A 26,005-nucleotide genomic window follows, 5' to 3' on the forward strand; every position below is an offset into this window, starting at 1 on the left:
TTGGCGTACACTTGGAGCGCTTGTAGAGACCCCTGCTTAAAGACGTGAGCATAAGTGACAGAGTTAGCTGGCTGTGGGTAGGGTGGCACATGTCCATCGTCTCAGCTTCCCAGAAGGCTAGAGCCTGAGGATCACTTCAGCACAAGAGTTCGAAACCAGCCTGAGCAGCCAGCATGGCAAGATCCTTGCTCTGAAAAAGAGGAAGAAAAGAAGCAGCCCCAAGAAGAGGCAAATCCTTAGTGAGAATGTCTTCTTGGTGTCCTGGCACCTCACCGGCTGCTGTGGATACTCTGGGTCTCAGTTCTTTGTCCTTTCTTCCAAAAGGGCCATCCTGACTCTCTTGCCATGCCTAAGCCTCTCAGACAGCTAGTCGGGTTAGGCCTGAGGCCAGCATTCTCAGCTGCGGCTAAGACCTCAGGGGAGGAGTGAGATGGGGCCTAGAGGTGGGCAGAGGCTTCCCTCTCACTAGAGAAGCTCCTGGAGGCTCTGAGCAGACCTGTCATTAGACATGATAAGGACACCTAAGGTTGTTGAGGAGGGCTTGTAGCAACCCAGGTGACAAAGCTTGGGACCTTGGGGTTTGGGAAGCAATGACCAGGCCTGTCTGTGAATGTCCTGTGATGGGACTTGGTCAGTGGAGTGCCTGGGAGAGCGTGGTGGCTGGTGCAGGGGAGGGCGCTACTGGCTTCCAAAACCCTTCTCTGTCTCCCCAGGAGGTTACCTATGCCTTGTCACCTCACAAGCACCCTCAGACCCTCGCTTCCCTTCTGGGATCCTAACACTAGGAAGTGGAGGCATAAGTATCAGGAGTGCAGGTCTGAGAAGGAACCTGGGTTATATGATACATTGCCCCCCAAAATTGAAAAGAATTGTTTTAAATTTGAGGGACTAAGATGTATCTCAGTGGGTGAGCCCTTGTCTGACATGAAGTCCTAGCCCCATCTGCAGTCCCAGCACTCAGGAGGTGGAGGCAGGAGTACCATGAGTTAAAGGCCAGCCTGGGCTACATATCTGTTCCCCCCCACCCCACAAAAAATCCTTTTGTTAACACAGAATTCTTTTACATGTGTGGCCTCAACTAAATAAACACTCATAGTTCAACATGCACATGCAGTGTAGCTCATTCAGTCAATTGAGGAACAAATTGGAATGTGTTCCTAATGGAGGAAAGTCTGTTGGAGCCCAGACTTCTTGTTGCTTTGTTAACTTTTTGTGCGTGTGTGTGAGTGTAGTTGTGCTTGTGCTAGCACACATGGAGGTGAAGAGAGCGTATGTTGGTCATCACATTTACCTTGTTTAAGATGCAATCTCTAACTGTTCACCGCTAAGCACCCCAGGTTAGCTGAGCCACAAGTTTCTGGGGAGTTTTTTTTATCTCTACATTTAGAATGAGAGGCATAATACTTCTATATCAGCTTTTATGTGGGTTCTGGGGATCTGAACTCAAGTCTTCATCCTTACATGGCAAACACTTTACCACTGAACAATCTTCCCAGTCCCCAAAGTCATTGTTAAAAAAGAAGTGTTAGGGACTGAAGGGTTAGCTACTGACTGCACAGCCTGATGACCTGAATTCAATCCCTGGAAACCACACAAAGATGGAAGAAGAGAGCCAACTCCACAAAGTTCCTTTGACGTCTACATTCATGCCATGGCATGTACTTTCATATGCATAACATACACAATAATAAGAAGCAAAAATTTTTGTTTTTGGCATTTTGTTGGGTTTTGGAAACAGGGTTTCTCTGTGTAATCCTTGTTGTCCTGGAACTTGCTGTGTAGACCAGGCTGGCCTTGAACTCACAGAGATCTGCCTCCTGAGTGCTGGGATTAAAGGGGTATACTACCACCCAGCTAAAGATATGTTGGAAATACTACTACCAGAGATTAGCATCCACGTTAGATTGTAAGTCTGGAGACCGGCTGGAGAGATGGCTCAGCAGGTAAGAGCACTGGCTCTGTTCCCCAAACAGCAGCTCAGAACTGTCTGCAACTCTACCTTGAGGAGACCTGAATCCCCTACTGGCTTCTGTGTGCACCAGGCATGCAAGTGGTGCAAATACATATATGCAGGCAAAACACCCATACACGTAAAATAACATGCTAGAGAGGGATGCTTGGAGAGATGGTTCAGTGCTTAAGAGCTCTTCCTGAGGACCCAAGTTCAATTCCCGTTGCCTGCATATCAGCTCACACCTGTCTGTTATTCCGGTCTCAGCTTATCCAGAGCCCTCTCAGGAACTCCTCAGGTTGCAGACATACATGCAGGCAAAACATCCATAGATATAAAATAAATAAATAACAAATCCTGGAGATGATGTGACCTGGGGAGTGGTTCAGTCTTAGGGAGTTGTAGGATTTTTATTCATTATGAAGACTTAGCCTTAGCTTAGGCTTGTCCCATTAGCTCTTATAACTCAACTCATTTATTTTAATCAAAACTCTGTCATGTTTTGATTAAACATTGAGCCAGCTCTCCATTTCTATTTTTTTAAAGTCTAACTTGGTGGCCATTTTTATAAGCTCTTCAATAACTTTTTTCTAATGAGTTTTGTTCTTTGAGAATTTCACATTCATACAATGCATTTTTACATATTACCCCCTAATTCTTCCCTGATCTATCCCTCATCCCACTGCCTCCTCCCTTTATTTTTTCAATGTGTATAATCCACCCAGTTCAGTTGTGCTGTAGGGCCATCCACTAGAGCAGGGATCCTGCCTACCAGGATCATACAACACATCTTAGAGAAAACTAACTTTCCGTCCCCCAGGAGCTATCATTTGTTTATAGTTCCTCAACTAAGGGTGGGGCTCCTGATCCCCTCTCTGCTCCCCTCCTTCTGAGTAACTTCAATACGAGTCAGTTTAAAGAACTCCATAGCACTGTGTCCTGGGGAAGGGTGCTGACACCCTCTCCATGTGCTTTTCTGGGTCTTCAACATGGAGGTGGTGTCCTCACGTCCAGTGCCATCCCCAGAGGCTACTGTGAGCTCCCCACACTTAGCCTGAAGTTTGGGAAAAATGCCCAGGCCTGTCCTTACCACATGCCACCTGCAGTCATGCCCTCACGTCAGTCAGAGTGGCAGCCTTGGCTGCTCTCTTCTTTCTTCTCAATTGGAACATTGCAGGGGGGGGGGGGGGGCACAAGTTCCTGTGTCAGGAAAGGCAGACAGGAGGAGCAAATGCCCAGGCCCTCTGGACTCTCCCAGATGGCCTCAGCACTGGCCTCCCAATGATGTGGCTCCCCCTTTCCAGATTTCTGTTCTTTCTACAACATCCTGAAAACCTGCCGAGGCCACACCCTGGAACGCTCTGTGTTCAGTGAGCGAACAGAAGAATCCTCAGCTGTGCAGTACTTCCAGGTGAGTTAGCACCTGTCCTGGACCAGACAACCCCCCTGGTGTTTCCCTCCCTACCTTCCCACATGGGTGCTCATCCTGGCTCTGTCCCTTACTAGCTGTGTAGCCTCAGCAAGTGTTCACCACTTGCTAGGCCTCAGTTTCCTCATCTGTGAAGCCAAAGCCCCCAGGTTTTTAATGACTGAACATAGCAATGTCTAAACCTTTGATGAGTGTAAGGCACTGTGTGAGCGATCTTACATGTCCGAAAGCACTTGGACTTTCCCAACAACTGTCATTGTCCCCATTTTACAGATGAGAAAACTGAGGCTCAGAGAGGTTAAGTGACTTTGCTCCAAGTCACACAGCTCTTATGCAACAGAGCCACGATGGGAAAACCAGGTCTGCCTGATGCCCAAGTCTGTGGCCCTGCCAGGTGCCACGCTGCCTCCTTCCTGATCGCCTGTTGTCTTACAGAGAGACACCGCACATCACCTGCTTGGCGCTCTGAGCTTTAGGGTTTTGTTCCATCCATTCCTTTTCTTCTTTGGGGCCCTAAGACAGTTGACCCCCAGATCTTAGAACCCCATCCATGATAAATTTTATAATCTCTTGGGTGGCCTCCAAGTCCAGGTGGCATCTAGTTATGTCCTTCAGCCATGCCAACAAAAGTGCCCCTCTTGGGGACTGCTCCTCAGACCTCTGCTCCCACTTCTGGAGCAGCTGGCTCTTTCGGTTGGGTTCAGGCTGGAGGAGGGTTCATGACCTCCTAAAGGATGTTCATGCTGTCAGGCCCTCCCCCCACCTCAGGGCAGCCAGGGCTGAGGCAGTCTGTTGTGTCATGTGCTGTGTGCCAATGGTGTGTCTCTGTTCCAGTTTTATGGCTACTTGTCACAGCAGCAGAACATGATGCAAGACTATGTGCGGACAGGCACCTACCAGCGTGCGATCCTGCAGAACCACACCGACTTCAAGGACAAGGTGAGCCACAGTGCAGGAAGCTGAACAGAGGCCGCGGGGCTCCCTTACTTCCCTGCAGCTCTCGACTCCTTTCTGCTTGTTATTCTGAGTCAGTCCTCCCTTTTCTCAGTTTCCTGTAGAGAACACGTCTGCCTATTGTAACGTGTCTTTGGCCATACTGTTTTCTGCCTCAGCTGCATGTGGGTTGGGATAAGTTTTACATGGAACCTAACTCTAATGCCAGTACTCAGGAGATGTTGCCAAGAGGGTTGTCAAATGTAGAATCGGGGAGTGCTTACATAGCACGAAGAAGACTGACTTCATTCTAGCATTGCAGAAAAATAAAGCAACTTTAGATTTGGAAGTTGATGTTTGGATGTGTGTGTTAGGAAACAGTGAGTGAGCTGGGTGTGGCAGCATGTACTTTTGATCTAGGCAGAGGCAGGCATATCTATCTCCAAATTGGAAATGATCCAGAGCTATACAGTGAGTTCCTTTCTCAAGAAAAGGGAGGGGGGGGGCCGGGCGTTGGTGGCGCACGCCTTTAATCCCAGCACTTGGGAGGCAGAGGCAGGCGGATCACTGTGAGTTCGAGACCAGCCTGGTCTACCGAGCGAGTTCCAGGACAGCCTCCAAAGCCACAGGGAAACCCTGTCTCGAAAAACCAAAAAAAAAAAAAAAAAAAAGAAAGAAAAGGGAGGGGGGAAAGCTGAGAATAATGAAGTCACACCCCTCCTAGTCACACACAGATGGCTTCTTCTGTGGGGAGCAGTTGAGCTCTGCAGTAGTAGTGGACCCCAGCTGAGCCTTCTCTCATCCATCTCTGATTTCATCTACCTGGAACAAGGGAGGAGCTCCCCCCCTGCTTTAAATGGCAAGGGCAGGGCCAGCCCCAGCTGCCTTTCTCAGGTCTTCTGACAGATGGCTCTGAGTTGGGGTGCTCACAACAGCTGTTTACTCACGCAGTGCACAGAGCCCAGGGACGCATGCTTGCCAGCTCATCACAGTGGATTCCAAAGGGTAGCACGAAGAATCTGGGAATAACACTAGAGGGAGTGGCCTCACTGCTTTCTGGAGCTCCCTACTGTGCCCATGGAACTGAATTCAGAACCCCGGCCTTTTCTGACACTAATGCTGATGGTGTGCTAATTGGCTTAGTGAGAAAATCCAGCAGGACCTATCCACATGTTCTTGGCCTTTTTAACTAACACCCCTCCTCCAAGAAACAGGCTAGGTAGTGTAGGACCCTTTTGAAGTGTCTTTGTGTGTGGAGCAGGTGTTGTCCAAGTTACATTTAGGCTCAGTCGTCCTACCTCAGTCTCCTGGGGGCCTGCCTCATTGTGCCTGGGAACCCCCCAACACCATCGCCCCACTCGACATACTTTTAGTGCTGTTCAGTCCCAGTGGGTGGTGCATTCTTAGTCTCAGCACTTGAGATGCTGAAGCAGCAGGAAACCAGAGGGACAAGACCATCCTGGGCTATGTGAGTCTCAAACAAACAGGGGTGGGGAGGGAGGCTGCTGTTCCCAGTGCATGTGCTCTCTGGTCTTTTTGGTACTGTGTAAAGTAGTCAACACTTTTCAGTGAACTAGGCCTTCTGTTGGATGATTTTTGCCCAGCTGTGGGGGAGATAAGCGTTCTGAGCATGTGTCTGGCCAGCCAGGCAAGGCTGAGAAGTTTGGTAGGTCAGGCATATCGAATTGCCTCCTAAGGGTATGATGCCATTGTGAAAGGAGCCATATCTCCATGGTCCCTTTTTCCCTCCCTCACACCCTACTCTCCCTTCAAGGCTTCAGAGCCCTAGATGACAAGCTTTCCATGTCCTACAGAGAGGTTCCTGGCCTATGTCCCTCATGCGCCAGCCACTCAGGCTGGAACTGAGCAACAAGCCAGGGCTCTTCTTCCCAGAATCCTGGCTGTCTTCATGTGGACCCCAACCCCTTAGGGGCAGCTCCTGAGAATGACTCTCAAGCCTCAAGCTAGCTTTCTCAGCTTCTCAGCAAGTGGCTGGGCAAGGACAGTGATTCTCTGGCACCAGGACATTTCTTCCAACACCTCTCTAGTTTTTGCCTTTGTTTTTCCCAGATCAGCCTCCTTTTTAATCTTCAGATAGGATCTCACCATGTAGTCTAGACTGGTCTTGAGTTCATGGTCCTCCTGCTCCAGCCTTCTCTTTAGTGGGATTATAGGCATTGCCATTATACAGGATTGTTTTTATTTTGTTTTGTTTTTTTTTTTTTTTTTTTTTTTGGTTTTTTCGAGACAGGGTTTCTCTGTAGCTTTGGAGGCTGTCCTGGAACTCACTTTGTAGACCAGGCTGGCCTCGAACTCACAGAGATCCGCCTGCCTCTGCCTCCCGAGTGCTGGGATTAAAGGCGTGCGCCACCAACGCCCGGCTATTTTGTTTTATTTTATTATATGCATTTGTCTGTGTGAATGTGTACCACGTGCCTATGGAGACTGGAAGAGAGCATCGGATCTCCTGGAACTGGAGTTATAGGTGGATGTGAATTGCAGTGTGGGTGCCAAGAATTGTACCTGGATCCTCTGGAAGAGTAACTATCTCTCCAGCCCACTGAAAACAGTTCTTTTGTTGACACATAGTAGTTCTGCTGTTATTTATATTCTTTGTGATGTACATAGTGTGTGAAGTTGGTACATCTGTAGCTTCATGTACACATCGTTTCCTCAGATTGTTCTCGACGTGGGCTGTGGCTCTGGGATCCTGTCATTTTTTGCTGCTCAAGCAGGAGCCAGGAAGATTTATGCAGTGGAGGCCAGCACCATGGCTCAGCATGCCGAGGTCAGTGTCCTGTTGGGGCCCAAGCCCTTCTCTTGTCATGTGTTTCATCTGTGTGCCCACTGAGAGCCCCCAAGGTGCTTGGGACATCACTGCTCTTCTTTGCCTCTAGTAGTATAAGCAGGAGAGGGGAGGCACTCTGGGCCTGTGATGGCAAAGCCACAGTGACTAACCAGGCATCCACAATGGTGCACTCTCATGTCTTAGGGGCAAAGTGGCAAAGACACGCCCCCACGATGGGAATTCTAAGTCATTTACCTTAAGTGTCCTGAGTACTAGCTTGCCTGCATTCTGTGCAGGTGACAACATGATTTCGTTTTGCCACATCCTTGGTGCCCCCCCCCAACTTTTTTTAATTGAAAACTTAATTTTCAAGCCCAGAATTGAAAGTATGCAGAAGAGTAGATACTGTGATTTCCTCTCATATCCTTGGCTTCTTACTACTACAGGCCCTTGCCAGAGAAAGAACGTCCCCTAGGTGTTGAGTGAAGCCTTTTCCTTGCTAGCCACTTTGGTTTTTCCCCACCAGTCACCTGGGCTCTGCCACGTTGTAGTCCCCAAATGACACACAAGACACTGTATTAATTATGAAGCTGTTGGCCTTGTTTGTTTCTTACTGGCTATCTCTGACTTAAGTATTTACTCCATAATTGTTAACCTAAGTATTTCTCTTACCGGAGAAAGGGTCCGGACTTCTTATCCCTATAGCGGCTACATCGTGACTCCCTGTGTTTCTCCTTCCCAGAGTCCTCCTGGACTCCTAGTCCCACCTATCTTGCTTCCCTATTGGCCAACAGAGCTTTATTGACATATACACAGGACTTACCCATCACCTAGGCCATTCCAGACTGTTCTGTGGATACATTTTGTGAGCTTGGCTCCCTCTCCCACAGCCAATGTCTCATACAAACAGGGGCACTGCCAGCTTGCACCTGGATGGTCCCTAGCTGCAGATCTGGGACTATGAGCCTTAATGCTCACAGAGCTTCCATGCTAGTTCAGTTTCTTCTGACCAACTGCCTCTTCTTCTCGTAACATGTGAGCCCCTTGATACACAGCCCTTCCATCAGGCCCTCGATGTATGTGAAAGACAACTTGCCAGGACTAGGCTCCAACTCTGGTAAGCACTTCCCCCAGGAGCAGAGACGTTGGTGCCTGAGAAAGCTGGGCCACAGGAGCTCTTCCCCCATGGTTAGGATGTCCACAGGGAAGGCAGAGGGGGCAACTCATCCGTGTATGAGCAGACACCCTTCGTGAGCTGAGGGCTTGAGGACCCATGCCAAGCAAGCACAGGAGTCTTCTTCCACCTCCTACAGGTCCTGGTGAAGAGTAACAACCTGACAGACCGCATTGTGGTCATCCCTGGCAAGGTAGAAGAGGTCTCATTGCCTGAGCAAGTGGACATTATCATCTCAGAGCCCATGGGCTACATGCTCTTCAATGAACGCATGCTTGAGAGCTACCTCCATGCCAAAAAGTACCTGAAGCCCAGTGGTGAGTGTCCCATGCTCAGGAGTACTGAAGCTGTTGCTGAGCCTTTCAACCAGAGTAGTTGCCCCTGGGCAAGCCCCCCATAGAGTGGCTACTTGTCTGTTGTGTGTCAGTGATTTGCATGCGGAGGGTGGCGTTTTTTTCCTCTACCTCCTACCCTAACCTTACCCATTGGCTATGGCTTCTGGATGGATCCTCAGACCCCAAACAAGAGTGCCACTCACCCTACCAGGTATTGACAAGTCCCCTGAAGACCCACAGAGAGCATTTGATACCTCTTGTGCATCTTTGCCACAGAGGCACCCCTAATAAGATGAGATGGGGAGCCCAGGAGCAGGCTGGAACTCAGGTCTATCACTGTGGTCTCCCAAGGGCTGTTGACCCCCAAACTGGAAACCTTGCCTTCGGGACAATGTGGCCTGCCTGCTCCCCTAAGAGCTAGGAAGTGGGCAGGTGGAAATGTGTACATGCCTAAAGATGCAGGTGATATGTCTGTAATTACGTATGGGAATATATACAGGTGTGTGGATGACAGTGTACATATGTGTGTGGTATTCACATGAACATGTATACACAGGTTTATGAGTGTGTTCTTGTGTGAAGTCATTCTTGTGAAGGTGTGTGGATGGTAAGGGTCTATCGGTAGTGTAGATGTGTGTGTGCATATTTAGGGCCATGGGGTGTGTGATGGTTTATAGGTGTTTACATGTTAGAGTGTGAGGGTGGTAAACGTGTGTATGAAGGTGTGGGGTATCAGGGTAAGTGGGTAGGTAGGTGTGCGCTGAAGCTATGGTGTGTATGAAGGCATATGGGTGGGTGTACACCCGTGTGTAGATATATGTACTCTGTATTGGGATCTGTATTCTGCTCTAAGCACAGTAGTGCAGCCCATTTCTCTGGGTCCTGGGGCTGTGACTGTGTCTATTAAAGGCACAGGTGTGTATGTATTCGCAGGGGCTCAGGGACTCTGGTCTAGCAGTAGCCTCCGGTAGAGGTTAGCAACCAAGCAGATGCTGCTGGCAGCCTTGTGAATGTATGGCTCCCATGACTCCTCTGCGTAGGAGCCAACATTGGCTCAGTTCCTATAGGCAGGAGGTAGCCACAGTTCTCCCTGTGCGTTAAGTGGACTCAAGGCTGTCCGGGGTCTTCCTTTCCTCCCCTCTAGGCTTATTCATGGCTAAGTTTACATGTGGAAGAGGCTGCCCTGTGTGAACCCAGGCAGGAGTGAGGCTGGAGATTGCCTGTGAGGTGGTTTTCAACCCCTCAGAAGCCCCTTTGAGAATTAAAGGCAGCCTTCTGGCCTGCAGGAGCCTGCCATTGGCCACAGTTGAACATTCTAACCTAGTGTGAATTGTGAGGGACTTCTTCCTGAAGAGCTGGAGAGAGGCCCACACCCTGGAGGCCATGTGTTCGTCCTATGCAGTCTCAGCCTCCCATATCTGCGTCTCCCTGTGCCAGCCTAGCCCCATTTTTCCTATTAATGAGTCTCAGAAGATGACCCTCTATTTCTATTTCAGTCACATACCAAGCCTGATATTTGGGTAGCCCTGACTCAGTGATGTAGCTTAACCCCCAAACAGCCTAGGGTTTCCTTTCTCTCTATCTGGAGAAGTCCAGGTACATTGGACACCAAGAGGCTCTAATAGGCACCTTCTTTCTTCCCAGTGCTAGCATTGGAACATGGGATTAGGCCCATTCACTTTTTGGGATGGATGAGAGCCAGTGAGATGAGAACAAGTGTGCTGATGAGCATGGGAACTGGTAGTAGATAAAACTGATCCTAGTGCTGGTGGTGGTGGCGCACGCCTTTAGTCCCAGCACTCGGGAGGCAGAGGCAGGGGATCTCTGTGAGTTCGAGGCCAGCCTGGGCTACAAGAGCTAGTTCCAGGATAGCCTCCAAAGCCACAGAGAAACCCTGTCTCAAAAAAAACAAAAACAAACAAACAAACAAACAAAAAAACTGATCCAAGTGCCTTGGCTCTGCATGGGTAAAATTTTGAACTGATTTGTGGATCATGGTTGAAAATCAAAATGAACAAAGAAAAAAGCCTCTGAGCCAGGCAGTGGTGGCACACACCTTTAGTCCCAGCACTGGGGAGACAGAGGCAGGCAGATCTCTCTAAGTTTAGGGCCAGCCTGGTCTACAGAGCGAGTACCAGGATAGCCAGGACTACCTAGAGAGACCCTGTCTCAAAAACCAAAAAAAAGAAAAAAGAAAAAGGAAGGAAGAAAAGGGCCTCTTTCCTGTCAGAATTATGCTGCATCTGGTGACATCTGGGAGCCTGAGGCAGAAAGACCCCATCTCAAAAAGACAAGCTAGGATGATGGTGTATACCTGTAATTCCAACACTTAGGTCGAAGCTGAGTTGGGAGTTTAAGGCCTTCCTATGCTAAATGAGAGACTATCCTCCTTTCATCCCACCTCTTCCCCTGCCCCCCCAAAAAACCAAAGCAAAACCAGATTTACATCTGAGAGTTAAACTCAGGAGTCTCTGAGTTCCATCCGCAGCACCACAAAACAAAGCCGTAAGCCACTTCAGTTTTGATTCTAGCTGTGCTGCCATTCACACATTGCCAGAGGCCGTGGACATAAGGTGCTATACGCTGTCAGATGGAAGGATGGATGGATGGATGGATGGATGGGTGGATAGATGGATGGGTGGGTGGGTGGGTGGCTGGATGGGTAGATGGGAGGTTGGGTGGCTGGATAGATGGATGGGTGGGTGGGTGGGTGGATGGGTAGATGGGAGGTTGGGTGGATAGGTGGATGGATGGGTGGGTGGGTGGTTGGATGGGTAGATGGGAGGTTGGGTGGATAGGTGGATGGATGGATAGATGGATGGGTGGGTGGGTGGTTGGATGGGTAGATGGGAGGTTGGGTGGATGATGGATGGATGGATGGATGGATGGATGGATGGATGGATGGATGGATGGATGGATGGGTCGGATAGTCCATGATTGGGGATCTCAGGGTCCTCCGGAAGCTCTACCCAGCCTTACAGAATGTGCTGCCCTGACAACAGCACTCCTCCCTGCCCCCCACTCCCAGGAAACATGTTCCCCACCATTGGTGACGTCCACCTCGCACCCTTCACCGATGAACAGCTCTACATGGAGCAGTTCACCAAAGCCAACTTCTGGTGAGTGCGCCCTGGGTATCCGGCCAGGCCCTGGGGCCTGCCTGCTCGGGGATGGACCCAATCCTCGGGTGGGCTCTCGCCACTCCTCTTTTTTCTCCTCCTCCTCAGTAGGATATGAAGGACATGGGCTAGTTGAGGGCCAGCTAGGAAAGAAAGCAGGTGACTCCACCTGCCTCTCTTGCTGCTGTGACATCAGGGTGGGGCTGGGGATTTCCACAGGTACCAGCCATCCTTCCATGGAGTAGACCTGTCGGCCCTCCGAGGCGCTGCTGTGGATGAGTACTTCCGGCAACCTGTTGTGGTGAGTAGTGTGAGCAGGGCACTGCTGGACTGAGGTTAAGGCTTCCCCCAAGCTCTGGAATCTGGAACCCTGCTTCTCTTATCCCTCGCTCTCTGCAAAGCACGTGCATCAGCAGGATGACTGTGTAGCAAACTCATTTGATTGAATAATACATAAAGCCCTGACTCAGTAATCAATAGGCATGGGGTCAGAAGATCCAAGCTGGCCTGGGACCTTCTCATAAAAACAAGGTAAAAGGAACAGGGATAGAGACATGGCTAAGCTATTACAAACACCCACTGGTCTTGCAGAGATCCCAAGTTTGTTCCCAGCACTCAAGTGAGCATACACAGAGAGAGGCAGAGGGTTCAACTCCCAGCACCCGCATGGAAGCTTACACCCATCCGTAATGGGGCACCAGAGACTATAGTGAACAAACTTAGGGCCAGATAAAACACTCATACACATAAAATAACTAAATTATATTTTTTTACATGGGTAGGTGTTTTGCCTACATTTATGTCTGTGTGCTACATGTGTGCAGTGCCCGAAGAGGATCTATTAAAAATAAAACTTCTAAAAAACATTAGATGAGTAAATGTTTCTCCAAAAAATTTTTAAATAATTGAATTTTATTTTATTTATTTGAAACAGACTCTCAGTGTGTACACTGACTGGCCTGGAATTTAGCTCTGCCTGAATCAAGAAAAAAAGTCTTTAAGCAGGGCAGTGGTGGTACACACCTTTAATCCCAGCACTAGGAGGCAGAGACTGGCAGATCTCTATGAGTTTGAGGCCAGCCTGGTCTACAGAGTAAATTCCAGGACAGCCAAAGCAACACAAAGAAACTGTGTCTCAAAAAATCCAAAAAAAAAAAAGGGAGGGGGTGGGGTGGGGGTCTTTAACACTCAAAGTGTGCTTGTAGATGCATTTTTTAAAAACTGTTCCTCAAAATACAGCATCTCTCTGTCATCAGAGAACACGCACAGAATGCTATCACCCCTTGGACAGTTGAGACTTGCTCAAAGTCTGGTGTGCAGTGCTTGGCTAACGCTTTGTGTCTTCTCGGAAGAAATGGGTATTGACAGGGTGTGGTGGCACGCACACCCTTAGTCCCAGCGCTTGGGAGGGAGAGGCAGGCTGATCTCTGTGAGTTCAAGGCCAGGCTGGACTGACAGCCTCCAAAATAATACAGAGAAACCCTGTCTCGTAAGACCAAAAAAAAAAATATTTATTTATTATGTATATGTTCTGCCTGCAAGCCAGAAGAGGGCACCAGATCTCATTACTGATGGTTGTGAACCACCGTGTTCTTCCAGAGGTTCAGAGTTCAATTCCCAGCAACCACATGGTGGCTTACAACCATCTGTAATGAGATCTGGTGCCCGTTTCTCACGTGCAGATAGAAGAGCACTCATATACATAAAAATAAATTTTAAAAAAGTGCCAGGGTGTTCTGGAGAAATTACTCAGCGATTAAGAGCACTGGCTTCTCTTCGAGAGGTCCCAGGTTCAATTCCTAGCACCCACATGGCAGCTCACAGCTGTCTATAACTCTATTCCAGGGAATCTGACACCTTCACCCAGACATGCATGTAGGTGAAATATCAATGTAAATAAAATACAAATAATTTATTTTAAGTGCTGGTGCTGTGAGGTGTCTGGGTTTCGTTACTTTTTGTTTTTTGAGACAGGGTTTCTCTGTGTAGTCTTGGCTGTCCTGGAACTCACTCTGAGACCAGGCTGGCCTTGAACTCAGAGATCACCTTCTTTTGTTTCACAAGTGCTGGGATTAAAGGTGCATACCATCCACCTTTGATTTTAAGACGGGGTCTCACTATGTAGCTCTGACTGGCTCAGAACTCACAATGTAGACCAGGCTGACTATGAACTTGAAGAGATCATCTGCATTTATTAATATTTTGAGAGGCGTAGCCTAATTGCTGTCCCTGATGTCATGCCTAGCCAGTTGGGAAGGACAAGCTGGTTAGTGCCATGGCCAGGCCTGCGGAATGGGGGAGGCATTGAGGCTCTCCCCTTCTTCCATGGCATTTGCACCCCAAGCTGGCTCACACCTGTCATCTTTTAGGACACATTTGACATCCGGATCCTGATGGCCAAATCTGTCAAGTACACAGTGAACTTCTTAGAAGCCAAAGAAGGCGATTTGCACAGGTACCCTTTATCGACAGCCACCGCTACCCGCCCCCCAGCCACTATACCCCGCCCCTGCACTTCTCAAACATGTACCCATCACCCATGGGGCACTGGTGGCCAGCTGCTGTCCTCCCAGCTACCCTCCCATTCTTCTAAAGTAAGCCCATGTCCTTTGCCTTGCAGGATAGAAATCCCATTCAAATTCCACATGCTGCATTCAGGGCTGGTCCATGGCTTGGCGTTCTGGTTTGATGTTGCTTTTATTGGCTCCATGTAAGTATGGGACTGCTGGGGCTCTTTGCAGCTTTGGCCTCGAGGCCTGGCTGCGTAATAACTCCTCCAATGGTTCTTCCTATCCAGAGCCCAGGGAGAATCATGGGGTGGGGCTGGGGTTGTTTTTTCTCAGCAGCTATCTGAGTTCCTGTCCTCAGGTGTCTTATGTATAGGTGTCAGGGTGGATGGGCCTCCCTGGAGTCCAGCCAGTCTTGGCCTCTGAGACCCCAGGGACATTCAGGAAGAGACCTTGGGTGATATCAAGGTGTGTGGGGTGATGGCACAAGTGGTGGTGCCAACCCAGTGAAGTACACCCATTCTTCTTGACAGAATGACTGTGTGGCTATCCACAGCCCCAACGGAGCCTCTGACCCACTGGTACCAGGTCCGGTGCCTCTTCCAGTCACCGTTATTTGCCAAGGCTGGGGACACGCTTTCAGGGACATGTCTGCTTATTGCCAACAAAAGGTGCACCTTGACACTCATGCAGGGCTGGATAGGGCAGCGGCACAGGGGACCACCAGCCCAGTTGCCTCACAGCCACATCTCTATCCCCCAGACAGAGCTACGACATCAGTATTGTGGCCCAGGTGGACCAGACAGGCTCCAAATCCAGTAACCTGCTGGACCTGAAGAACCCCTTTTTCAGGTAGCAGGGTTCTAAGGGAGGGGGGACAACCCGGAGGCCCACAGCCCTGCCCACAGTGAATCTCTGCCATAGGTACACGGGCACTACTCCTTCTCCTCCACCTGGCTCTCACTACACATCTCCCTCCGAGAACATGTGGAACACGGGAAGTACCTACAATCTCAGCAGCGGGGTGGCTGTGGCTGGTGAGTCTGAATGCTATTCCCAGACATGGCTAGAGGCCCATGGTGGCAGCCTGAACCCCAGATCCCCAGGAGCCGCCTTGCCCCGCCCTGACACTCCACTTTCTGGTCAGGAATGCCTGCTGCCTATGACCTGAGCAGTGTTATTGCGGGCGGCTCTAGCGTGGGTCACAACAACCTGATCCCCTTAGGTGAGTATCCCCTAAGGTCTATGGGGTGGCAGGGGAGGACTGGGATGTGCCAGTGGCCAGTTAAATAGCCAGTGCTGGGTCCTCTGCCACCACTGTCGCTGTCGTGGGCACCTCTTCCTCTTCTGTGTGCCTCCCTACCTTGACCTGTCACCACTCCATCTGCCCTTCCCACAACAACCCTAAGAGGGGGTGGGGCCAGGCAGGCTGGGGGCGGTGACGTCTCCCTCCCTCCTTCTTTCCTCCCTGTCGCTGCGCAGCCAACACAGGGATTGTCAATCACACCCACTCCCGGATGGGCTCCATAATGAGCACGGGCATTGTCCAAGGTAACAGGGTAGCGGGGCCGTGGGCGGGGGGCCTCCCGCCTGGCCTGCGCACACGCTCAAGCTACCAGTCGGGGCCAGGCAGGCTTAGGGGTCATGCTGGCTCCTCAGTGCCCGTGACCTGCCCCACAGGCTCCTCAGGTGCCCAAGGAGGCAGCGGTGGCTCCAGTGCCCACTATGCAGTCAACAACCAGTTCACCATGGGTGGCCCTGCCATCTCCATGGCCTCACCCATGTCCATCCCAACCAACACCATGCACTACGGGAGCTAGGTGCCTCCAGCGGCAACACCACTGCGCACTGACAGCACCAGGAAACCAAATGAAGTCCACGCCCAGTGCAGCTGGTGGCTGTCCCCCTTGTTCTGGAGAAGCGTGAACACCCGGTCACAGCCCTCTTTGCTATGGGAACTTGGACACTTTTGTACACAATGTCGCCGCTGCCCTCAAGTATCCCCCAGCCCACCCTTTGGCCCTGAGCGCGTGTCGCTGCCATATTTTACATGAGATCCTGTCGGGGCAGCCCTCATCCTGTTCTGCCCTCTCCACACTGACCTGGCTTTGACATCTGCTGGAAGAGGCAAGCCCCCTCCCAACCCACCCCACTCTTACAGCTGCGCCTGACCAAGCAGGAGGAGGCCAGCAGCTGCCACCACAAGACCTGGCAGCACCTGTCCCCTAACCCGTCCTTGCACTTGCCCCTCACCTGGGGTGGCAGCACAGCCAGCTGGACCTCTCAACTACCAGGCCACATGGTCGCCATGGGCGTGACATGCTGCTTTTTTTAATTTTATTTTTTTACGAAAAGAACCAGTGTCAACTCACAGACCCTCTGAGAAACCCGGCTGGCCGGGCCCAGCCAGCAGCCCCTGTCCCTAGGCCCAGAGGTTCTAGGTGAGGGGTGGCCCTGTCAAGCCTTCAGGGCGGGCGTAACCCCCTCTCACCAAAGGGTTCACCTCACACTTGAATGTACAAAACTCCCAGCTGTCCAAAGGCCTCTAGACCCTGCTTCCTGCTACAGTCCTGTCCTGAGCCCTGAAGGTCCCCCTCCACCAAAAGCTGGAACGGGCAGCCCAGAGGGAGAGTCACCTAGGGCCAGTGGGGCAGACAAAAACCTCAAGGATCTGTCACGGAAGGAAGGAGGGCATCCTCTCCCTGATAGCTAACATAGGCCTGTGTGTGCACTCCACATCCATGCTCTACTTCCTCCTCTCAAGACAGCACCCCTGCAAAGGGGCCTGGCAGGAACTCTCCCTCCAGACACAAGAAGAGGAAAAGCAAACAAGGAAGGGAGGGCAGCTTCTCCCCTGCTCCTTTGCCCTAGAGTCCCCACCTCAGTGGCCAGAGCCCAGGCTGGGCCCATGCCCACCACAGGTACTCCTGGCAATGGCTGGACCTGCCTCTGCCACCCCTGGCCTGTAAGGAAACACAGGCCCACAGGCAGGCTGGGAAACCAGGCTCTTCTGTCCATCATAATATTTCCTGCTCGGCTGCCCCTCCCCACCTTTATATAAATTCTCTGGATCACCTTTGCATAGAAAATAAAAGTGTTTGCTTTGTAAGAAAAGCCTGCAAAGTAGCAGGGTGGTCTCCAGGGTCCAAGACTCCTCTAATCTTCACAGGGAGGGCAGGACAGGTCGTAGCCCCTTGGGTTTGGCCTGAAAAAGAGAGACTGTTGGGTGTGGCCCCAGGAGGAAGAAGGTGAACCCTTGGCCACAACAGAGACTGTCCCTCACCTGCAGGCCTGGCCTTCCTACAAGGTTGTCATGGACCGGGCTGAGGTGGGCGGCAGGATGCTGGGAGACAGAGGTGTGGCTTGGGGTGCTGGTATCACATGTTCCAGAGGCAGTGGCTGGAAGAAGTATAGCTGCAGAGAGATCTCAGGGTGAATGTGCAGTTGGGGAGCAGCAAGCTCCACTCCGTAGCCCTGCTGAGGACCAGCTGGACCCTACCTTACAACCTAGCGCCAAGAGGGCGTGAAGCAGCACCACAATGGACAGCAGTGCTGCAGCCACCAGCCTTGTGTCCTCTCGAACCACAGGCCACAGGGTGAACACCAGCCCAGCAGCTGACAGGGCCAAGGCCAGTGCTCCAAAGAGCCACTGCAGCCACTCCACTGGGATCAGCCACAGGATCTAGTGTGACAAGTGTAACTGGTGATCACACAGGGTGGGCCATGCAGCTTCCCACCAGTCCCCGGGGCCAAGCCACACTCACCACAGTGGGGACGAAGACAGAAAGTGAGTAGCCGTAGACACAAACCGTCTCCAGGAAGGTGTACAGCTCCATGTGCTCCCTTGTGCCCTGACGCCACCGAAGGAAGCCCCACAGTGCCAGTGGCACTAGCCACGCATAGCAGTAGATGGTGATGCCTGCTACAGTCACTAGGAATGCAACGTGGGCAGTTAACTGCATGCCCTGGGGCCCTTGCAGCCAGGAGCTGAGTCCACCCATCCGCTTACCCTTGTGGAACTGGGGGCTGTAGTGGATGGAGGAGTCTCGCCTCTGTGCAAGCACCAAAGTGAGATTGCCAGTAACCGCCAGGACAAAGGCCAATGTAGCACAGATCCAAAAGGGGCCTGCAAAGGGGGACATGGAGTCCCTGGTCCATCACGCCTAAGAAAGGTAGCTATATCCACTTGACTCTCCAGATCACTGATAAGAGCTGCCTCTGGGCTCATCCTGTCTTTCTGGAAATAACTTCCAACATCCCTCAGGCACTTGGCTTGTTGGTTTTTGGTTTTCAGATAGGGTTTCTCTGTGTAACAGTCCTGGATGTCTTGGAACTCGCTTTGTAGGCCAGGCTGGCCTCAAAGTCACTGAAATCCACCTGTTTCTGCCTCTGCCTCCCAAGTGCTGGGACTAAAGGTGTGTTCTATCACCACCCCGCAGCATCTGAGAAAGTTCTTTTTATAGGTAGAATAGGCTTGGTGCTTTTCCACTGTGGGCAGGATGCTGTCCATACCTAAGGCTTCATGAATGCCACCTTTAGCTGTCCATTCCGAAGTTGCTCCATGGCCCTGAACTGCATGCTTACATTTGAACTTCACATGGGTATCCTAGCCCCTATGCCCTTGATCTGCTCCTCATACCTGCCCAGATGTTCCTCTTGGTGGACTGGGTAGAAGGTCCCCTGGCCTTTCCTACTCGGCTTTGGGGCATACTCTAGTGCCAACCACTGATTTACAGCCTCCACTGTAATGTTTGTCTCCTGCCTGCCCTTGCTGCTACCATTAACTTTGACAGTGCCTGAGAAGATCTTTCTAAAAATATCACACCAAGATCCTTTTTGCCACATTATGGGACCATGACCTTCCAGGTGTGCCTTCCACTTCCGTGGCCTATGCCACCATGCAACTTGGCTTTACTTCCACCATGGGGCCCAGGAACTTCTGGGTCCTCTTCTAAGCCTCTCTCCACCAATGCCAACAAAACTCATTTGCCTACCCAACTCAGAGGACTTCCTAACTTATCTGTACCAGACAATGACGCCACTCATCCTCTATGTGAGCCCTGCCGACCATCTTCTGCTTCCCATCCTAGTGTCTCCCTCAACTAGTCACAGATTTTCTTCATGACTGACTGCCCTGCTCAGCGCCTGGCACAGTCTCAAATATGTTGAGTCAAACACACAGCTTCATTTACCATATAGGTCAGGCCGATTTCGAAGATGGTGGCGCACAAAGTTGTAGCCAGGGTGGGGCAGCAGTGAGCCTTTGATCCGGTCCAAGACCTGAAGAGCAAAACCAGGGTCCAGAATGAAAATCCTTGCATTCTGGGAGGCATCACCCCTGTAGATTTCTATCTGGCCACTACATCCTAACTGAAACAAGCCCAGCTGTCCCCCCCAGGCTGTTCACTGGGTGTCTCGATGGCGTGTGGTCTTGACCCTACTTCCTGCTCAACATGTCACCACTCTGAAGGTAGGCTTTTGGGACTGCCGCGTTTCTCTCTTTTTTAAAAGTTTTCTAATGTACATTGGTGTTTTGCCATGCATGTCAGGATGGGAGCTGCAGTTACAGTTGTGAGCCACCGTGTGGGTGCTGGACACTGAACCCGGGTTCTCTGGAAGAGCAGTCAGTGCTCTTAATCTCTGAGCCATCTTGCAGCCCCTCCCCCCTCTCCCCTTGTCTCCTCCCACAGTGAGGACAGTCCTGGGTGTCCTCCCTCCTCTGTCTCCAGGATGTGCCCTCTCAGTAGAGGGTTCATTAACAGAGGCTGCCCTGTGCTCCACATTCTTATCTGCATATTCTACTCATTCTCTCTGGCTCTAAAGTCTTCCATAACTCCCCATCACCTCAGGCCAAGACCCAAACCTTAGCTACACAGGATGCTGAGACAAGAGACTGGGAAACATACCAAGACACTTTAAGATATACCTACCCACTGGACAGTGGTGTTGAATGCCTTTGAGAGGCAGAGGCAGGCAGATCTCTGTGAGTTCAAGACCAGCCTGGTCTACAGAGTGAGTTCCAGGACAGCCTCCAAAACAATACAGAGAAACCCTGTCTCAGAAAAAAAAACAACCACCTACCTTGTAACCTACCTTGCCTTCCAGCCCTTCTGCACACACAGTCCACACAAATTCAGGGCCCCAAATATAGTGATTGAACCCCAAGAAGCTTCAAGCCCTTGCCACCAATGTTCCAGGCCTCACCTGGGAGGTGTCCACATCAAAGAAGCTTTGATAGTAGTCAAACGTCCAGAATCTCGGCTGTGGCTTTTCTTCCTGTAGAAGCTACAAGACACAAACTTCCAGAATCTGCCTGCTCAAGCAGCTACGGAAAATGCGTGGTGTGAGCCTCGGAGACTCACCGCTGTTTTGTCTCCCTCATCCTCCACTTCTGGGGCTCCATAGCCTGATCCCACGGCCACAGCCACGTGCTCCCGAGAGGTCAGGGCATCACGTTGGCTAGTGGTGGCTGCATCTGGAGTCTCTGCCAGCAGAGTTGTGGCTTCTTCGAACTCTACAGTCAGGGAATATGGGCACAGGTATTTGGATTCTGGAAAATTCCTTGACCATCAACCCCCGTTGTGGTTGCCTCACTACCCTCCCCTAAGTACTGAGTTTCTTCAGTTTTGACGCAGGAAGACTGTTCCCCTAAGATGGGGTTCAGTTTAGGTCCTTGGCAGACTTGGAGGCTCGGATGTGCCTCTGAGTTTATAGTGGGAGCGGGGATTGAGCACAAGATGAACCCCAGGTTCATCCGGGGATCTAGGCCCCGGCTGCCTGGGGTTCTACCCTAGGACAGGAGTAGGAAATCAGACCACTTCCCGGCCCCACTCACCATGGAAGGCCAGTACGTCAGCCGCTGCCATGATTCTTTGAGGCGTCACCGCTTTGCGCTCTGTGGACAGAAATGCATCCGTGCCACAGCCCTCCCCAGGACTGATGCTTCCGCCTACAGCCCTGCCTGGAGCCTCAGCGAGATCAACTCCTCGCCAGGGCCCCGCAGGTGCACCCCGCCCTCCTCACCTGAGGCTACCTAAGCTGGCGTGGCCCATGCTCCGTGCGCGTGCGTGCGTGCGGCCAGCCTACCCGTCAGAGCCCACCCTTCACGCAACGGCAACATCCGGCGCCAGTCCCGCTCTTGGGTTGAGAAACTACTTCCGGCATCTTGCACTTGCGCAGCAGCCACTCTGCGCTCCAGTTCATTCCGACGCTATGCTTTTCCGCTGGCCAACGGAACGCAGGGAAAGGATGGCGGCAGCCGCTCTGAAGAGATTCTGGTCTGGTGGACGCAGTGAAGCGGGAGGAGAGGCGAGTGGTGCCGCGACGGTGGTGGCAAAGCCGGGAGTGTGGGCGCGGCTGGGTGAGTAGTGGCAGAAGGCGGCAGGGTGGGCGGCCCGAGTGGCTGGATCACTGTCACCACGGCGCTCTTTCCTCCAGGCACCTGGACCCGCGCGCTGCTTCGGGATTACGCCGAGGCGTGCAGAGACGCGGCAGCTGCGGCTCGTGCCCGGCCAGGGCGCGCGGCTGTGTACGTGGGGCTGCTGGGCGGCGCGGCGGCGTGCTGCGCCCTGGCCCCCAGCGAAGCGACCTTCGAGGAGGCCTTGCTCGATGCGTCAGGGTCCCTCTTGCTACTGGCGCCGGCCACGCGCAACCGTCACTCGGAAGCGTTCTTGCAGCGCCTGCTGTGGCTGAGAGGCCGCGGGCGGCTGCGCCACGTGAACTTGGGTTTCTGCTCGCTGGTGTATGAGGCGCCTTTCGATGCCCAGGCCAGCCTCTACCAGGCCCGCTGCCGCTACCTGCAGCCACGTTGGATCGACTTCCCCGGTCGGGTCCTCGACGTGGGGTTCGTGGGCCGTTGGTGGATCTTGGAGAACCGCATGCGTGATTGCGACATCAACGACGACGAGTTTCTCCACCTGCCTGCGCACCTCCGTGTGGTCGGACCCCACCAGCTGCATTCTGAGGCCAACGAGAGGCTGTTCGAGGAGAAGTACAAGCCGGTTGTGCTCACTGATGACCAGGTGGACCAGGCGCTGTGGGAAGAGCAGGTGTTGCAGAAGGAGAAAAAGGATAGACTGGCGCTGAGCGAGGCCGATTCACTGGTGCAGTCCGCGGTTTCCACATGAAACCCAAGGAAACCCGGGTCTCTAGGTTCAGGCCACGGATGGTGCAGTGGATGAGATGGATGGAGGTAAACTTCTCACAGTGTGGTTTTGTGGGAGGCCCTTCTCACGCCGTCTGTTTGATTAGCTGACGCTAATTGAAAGCCTTGCTGGTCTTGGAGATGAAGAGCTGAAGCATTTGACCGTGTTACATTTATAACCACCAGAACTGCTAGTAAGGAGCCTGTTGTCGCTGAGGATGTATGTCAGTGGTTAGAGCACTTGCCTAGTAACGCCTGTGGAACAGAACAAAAACGAACTTTTTGTTTTTGGGTTTATTTGGTTGGGTTTTGAGACTAGCACTCCCAAAGAACCAGGATTGGCCCTGAATCCTCCTGCCTCAGCTCCAGTTACGAAGAGGTCCAGTGACTCCCAAGACCCTAAGACCATTCACATTCTTTTTAGAGTGTTTGTGTGAGTTTTTAAGGAAGATCTGGCAGTGTTGCCCAGTCTAGTATAGAATTCGTGGGCGAAAGTGATCCTTCCGGGAGCTGGACAACTCAGTATATAAGAGTACTGACTGCTCTTGCAGAGAACCTGGATTCAATTCTCAGAGTACATTTAGGGACTCACAATCATCTGTAACTCCAATTCTGGGAATCGGACCTCTTTAGATTCCTCAGGTATTAGACAAGCACGTGCTGTACAGACACACATGCTGACAAAATGCCCATGCACATAACATTTAATAAACCATAATCATGTGCCACCATGCCTGACCTTAGGTTTTTTCTTTTCCAGTTGGTGCTTGTTTGGGTTTTTTCTTTGTTGTGGGTTTTGGTTTGGTTTATTTTGAGACAGGGTCTAGAACTGGCAATGAAGAACAGTCTGGCCTTCAATCTATCTGCCTCTGAAATTTTATTTATTCCGGTTTGATTCTGAGCTGTGGTTTCACAGCCCAGCCCAGCCTCTAAGTCACTATGTAGCAAAGGATGACTGGATGATCCTTTTGCCTGCACTTCCCAGATGGAGGGAGAAATTTTTCTGTTGTATGGTTTATTATTGTTGAGTACATTTGTTTTGTGCTAGGCATTAAACACAGGGTCTTGTACAAATTGGGCAAGCACTGTATCTCCCAAGTCTTTTTTTTTTTTTTTCTTTTAAGATATTCATCATGAGACAGGCAGTGGTGGCCCACGCCTTTAATCCCAGCACTAGGGAGGCAGAGGCAGGCGGTTCTCTGTGAGTTCGAGGCCGGGCTGGACGACAGCCTCCAAAACAATACAGAGAAACCCTGTCTCATAAAAAAAAAAAAAAAAAAGATATTCATCATGTATACATTTTGTGTGTGTGTGTGGTGTTTTTGGTTTTTTGAAACAGGGTTGCTCTGTATTGTTTTGGAGGCTGTCCTCGAACTCGCTCGGTAGACCAAGCTGGCCTCAAACTCACAGAGATCCGCCTGCCTCTGGCTCCGGAGTGCTGGGATTAAAGGCGTGTGCCACCAATACCCGACATGTATACAGTTTTCTATCTGCATGCTTGCCTGCATGCCAGAAAGCATCAGATCTCATTACAGATGGTTGTGAGCCACCATGTGGTTGCTGGGAGTTGAACTCAGGACCTCTGAAAGAACAGCCAGTGCTCAAAACCTCTGAGCCATCTCTCCAGCCCATCCCCCAGTCTTCTTGGGTTTTTTGTTTTGTTTTGATAGTTTCTATTTAGTCCTTGAGGCCTTGACCTAGTTTCTCTTATTTAGTAACATTGTATAATACTGTCAGTGTGGGAGATAGATATGGAGATGAACAGATTTTACTGTTCTGTGTATGGCAGGGATTGGAAGATTAGAGGAAGGCTGGAATGTGTTCTGATCCCAAAGCCTACATGCGGTCATTTGTCATTACACTGCAACTGGAAACAGCTCTGTGGAAAGGAACAAGGTGGGGCACAGAGGTAGATCTGGCAAGGTTCAAGCTAAAATGTTAGAAAAGCAAGACTACCAATTACCAATGTCAGATGACCTGTGGCTAGTCAATTAAGCCAGAGGACCAAGCAGTCACCTTTGTCATGGTCTGTGTGTGGTCCCAGGACTGAGATCTGCTGCACACTGAGCTACCCCAGTCCTGGTGGTGTGTGTGTTTCTCCATCTTTCATTATCAGATGTACTGAAAGTGTGGTAGTTCTTTTTGTTTGGTTGGGTTTTGTTTGGTTTTTCAAGACAGGGTTTCTCTGTGGAGATCTGGCTGTCCTGGAACTCAAGAAATCCCCATCAGCCAGGCAGTAGTGGTGCACACCTTTAATCCCAGCACTCGGGAGACAGAGGCAGTTGAATCTGTGAGTCTGAGGCCAGCCTGATCTACAGAGTGAGTTCCAAAACAATACAGAGAAACCCTGTCTCAAAAAACAAAACAAATGAAAAGTGGAAGGTCATTGGGCATTGGTGGGGCACATCTTTAATCCCAGCACTCAGGAGGCAGAGGCAGGTGGATCTCTGTGAATTTGAGGCCAGCCTGTTCTACAGAGGGAGTTCCAGGACAGCCAGGAGAAATGCTGTCTGTAAAACAACCAAAAAAGAGAAGAATCAAGGAGAGGAAACAGAGAAAAACATGTATAAGGAGAGAACTGGCTCCACAGAGTGACCTTGGACCTCACCCAGACCATGGTATGTCTGAGCGGGCTGTTTGAAGACTTCTTTTTATTTTGTGTGTATGGGTTTTGGCCTGTGTGTGTCTGTGAACCATTCATGTTGGAGGCCAGAAGATGACATCCTAGATCCCCTGAAACTGGAGTAGGTAGTTGTGAACCCACTTGCCATCTCTCCAACCCCAAATAATTGTTATTTTACGGCTGGCAAAGTGGAACCACTGCTTTTGCTTGCAATTTGATTTATAGGAGATGAGGCATACATGTCCTAAAGATGCTTTTTCAATCCGGGCTTGGTGAAGCATCCCTGTAACCCCAGCACTGAGAAGACAAAGGCAGGAGGATTAATGCAAGTTTGAGCCTGCCCTGGACTGTCTACTGCAACATAACAAGACCCTGCCTAACAAAGTCAAACTGGGGCCCAGAGCTGGCTGTGCTGGCAGGGTGATCAACTACCAGGTAAGATGCTTCGGCTTTGCTACAGAGATGGTTCAGGTGGGTAAAGTCACCAGCTGATGAGCTGAGGAGTGAAGTTCAACCCCTGGGACACATGGTGGACGGAGAAGACTGATTCTGCAAGGTTTTTATCTGGCTGCCATGTATGGACTGGGAACTAGGGGATAGCTCAGTTAGTGAAATGCTTTCCAAACAAGCGTGAGGGTCTGAGCTTGGATCCTTAGCACATATGTAAACACTTTGTGTAAAAGCTGGGCATGCATGTATGATTGGCAAACCTGCCATATTACATGGACCTCTGACACATGCTCATACACACTCTTTTTTGTTTTGTTTTCGAAACAGGGTTTCTCTGTGTAGCCCTAGCTATCCTAAAACTCACTGTCTACACTAGTCAAGCCTCGAACTCACAGAGATCTGCCTGCCTCTGCCTCCTGAGTGCAAGGATTAAAGGTGTGCGCCAACTGCCCAACTTGCTTACCGTCCAGTTCTCTCATCTATGAGTATGAATTTCTATGTATAGATGTGCACACAGAGACAAGGTAAACCTTGAACACCCTCCTGGATCTAC

The 26,005-nt window shown here is 51.0% G+C and overlaps 3 protein-coding genes across 5 annotated transcripts in view; 2 read left to right on the forward strand and 1 right to left on the reverse strand.

The window, feature by feature from the left end:
• Positions 1-17,345, forward strand: part of Carm1 (coactivator associated arginine methyltransferase 1) — a 46,052-nt gene extending 28,707 nt beyond the window's left edge. Inside the window, 14 exon segments of the mRNA XM_040730199.1 lie at positions 3,256-3,362; positions 4,215-4,319; positions 6,991-7,101; positions 8,415-8,592; positions 11,639-11,729; positions 11,949-12,030; positions 14,099-14,184; positions 14,350-14,439; positions 14,770-14,907; positions 14,999-15,088; positions 15,161-15,273; positions 15,384-15,461; positions 15,719-15,787; positions 15,917-17,345. Coding sequence (XP_040586133.1) covers positions 3,256-3,362; positions 4,215-4,319; positions 6,991-7,101; positions 8,415-8,592; positions 11,639-11,729; positions 11,949-12,030; positions 14,099-14,184; positions 14,350-14,439; positions 14,770-14,907; positions 14,999-15,088; positions 15,161-15,273; positions 15,384-15,461; positions 15,719-15,787; positions 15,917-16,056 — 1,478 coding nt within the window. The 3' untranslated portion in view covers positions 16,057-17,345.
• On the reverse strand, positions 16,560-21,384 carry Yipf2 (Yip1 domain family member 2). 3 transcript variants are annotated; one of them, XM_013119407.3, is made up of 10 exons: positions 21,260-21,384; positions 21,072-21,131; positions 20,599-20,750; positions 20,441-20,521; positions 19,429-19,516; positions 18,246-18,362; positions 18,001-18,167; positions 17,736-17,918; positions 17,520-17,650; positions 16,560-17,441 (listed from the first exon to the last, which is right to left on the reverse strand). In XM_013119407.3, exons 2-9 carry the CDS (start codon positions 21,100-21,102, stop codon positions 17,537-17,539), a joined length of 933 nt encoding a protein of 310 aa, XP_012974861.1. In that variant the 5' UTR covers positions 21,103-21,131; positions 21,260-21,384; the 3' UTR covers positions 16,560-17,441; positions 17,520-17,536. The 3 variants fall into 3 exon arrangements, with proteins under 3 accessions (XP_012974861.1, XP_012974860.1, XP_021087781.1); XM_013119406.3 differs by having other exon boundaries at positions 21,270-21,360; XM_021232122.2 differs by lacking the exon at positions 17,736-17,918 and having other exon boundaries at positions 21,270-21,360.
• Timm29 (translocase of inner mitochondrial membrane 29) lies at positions 21,287-23,110 on the forward strand. The gene is made up of 2 exons (XM_005078587.4): positions 21,287-21,596; positions 21,674-23,110. The coding sequence occupies exons 1-2, from the start codon at positions 21,287-21,289 to the stop codon at positions 22,360-22,362; spliced, it is 999 nt and encodes a 332-aa protein (XP_005078644.2). The 3' UTR covers positions 22,363-23,110.
• Positions 23,111-26,005: the final 2,895 nt, after the last annotated feature.

Source organism: Mesocricetus auratus, unplaced genomic scaffold, assembly GCF_017639785.1.
Source record: "Mesocricetus auratus isolate SY011 unplaced genomic scaffold, BCM_Maur_2.0 Super-Scaffold_100022, whole genome shotgun sequence".
Taxonomy (NCBI): domain Eukaryota; kingdom Metazoa; phylum Chordata; class Mammalia; order Rodentia; family Cricetidae; genus Mesocricetus; species Mesocricetus auratus.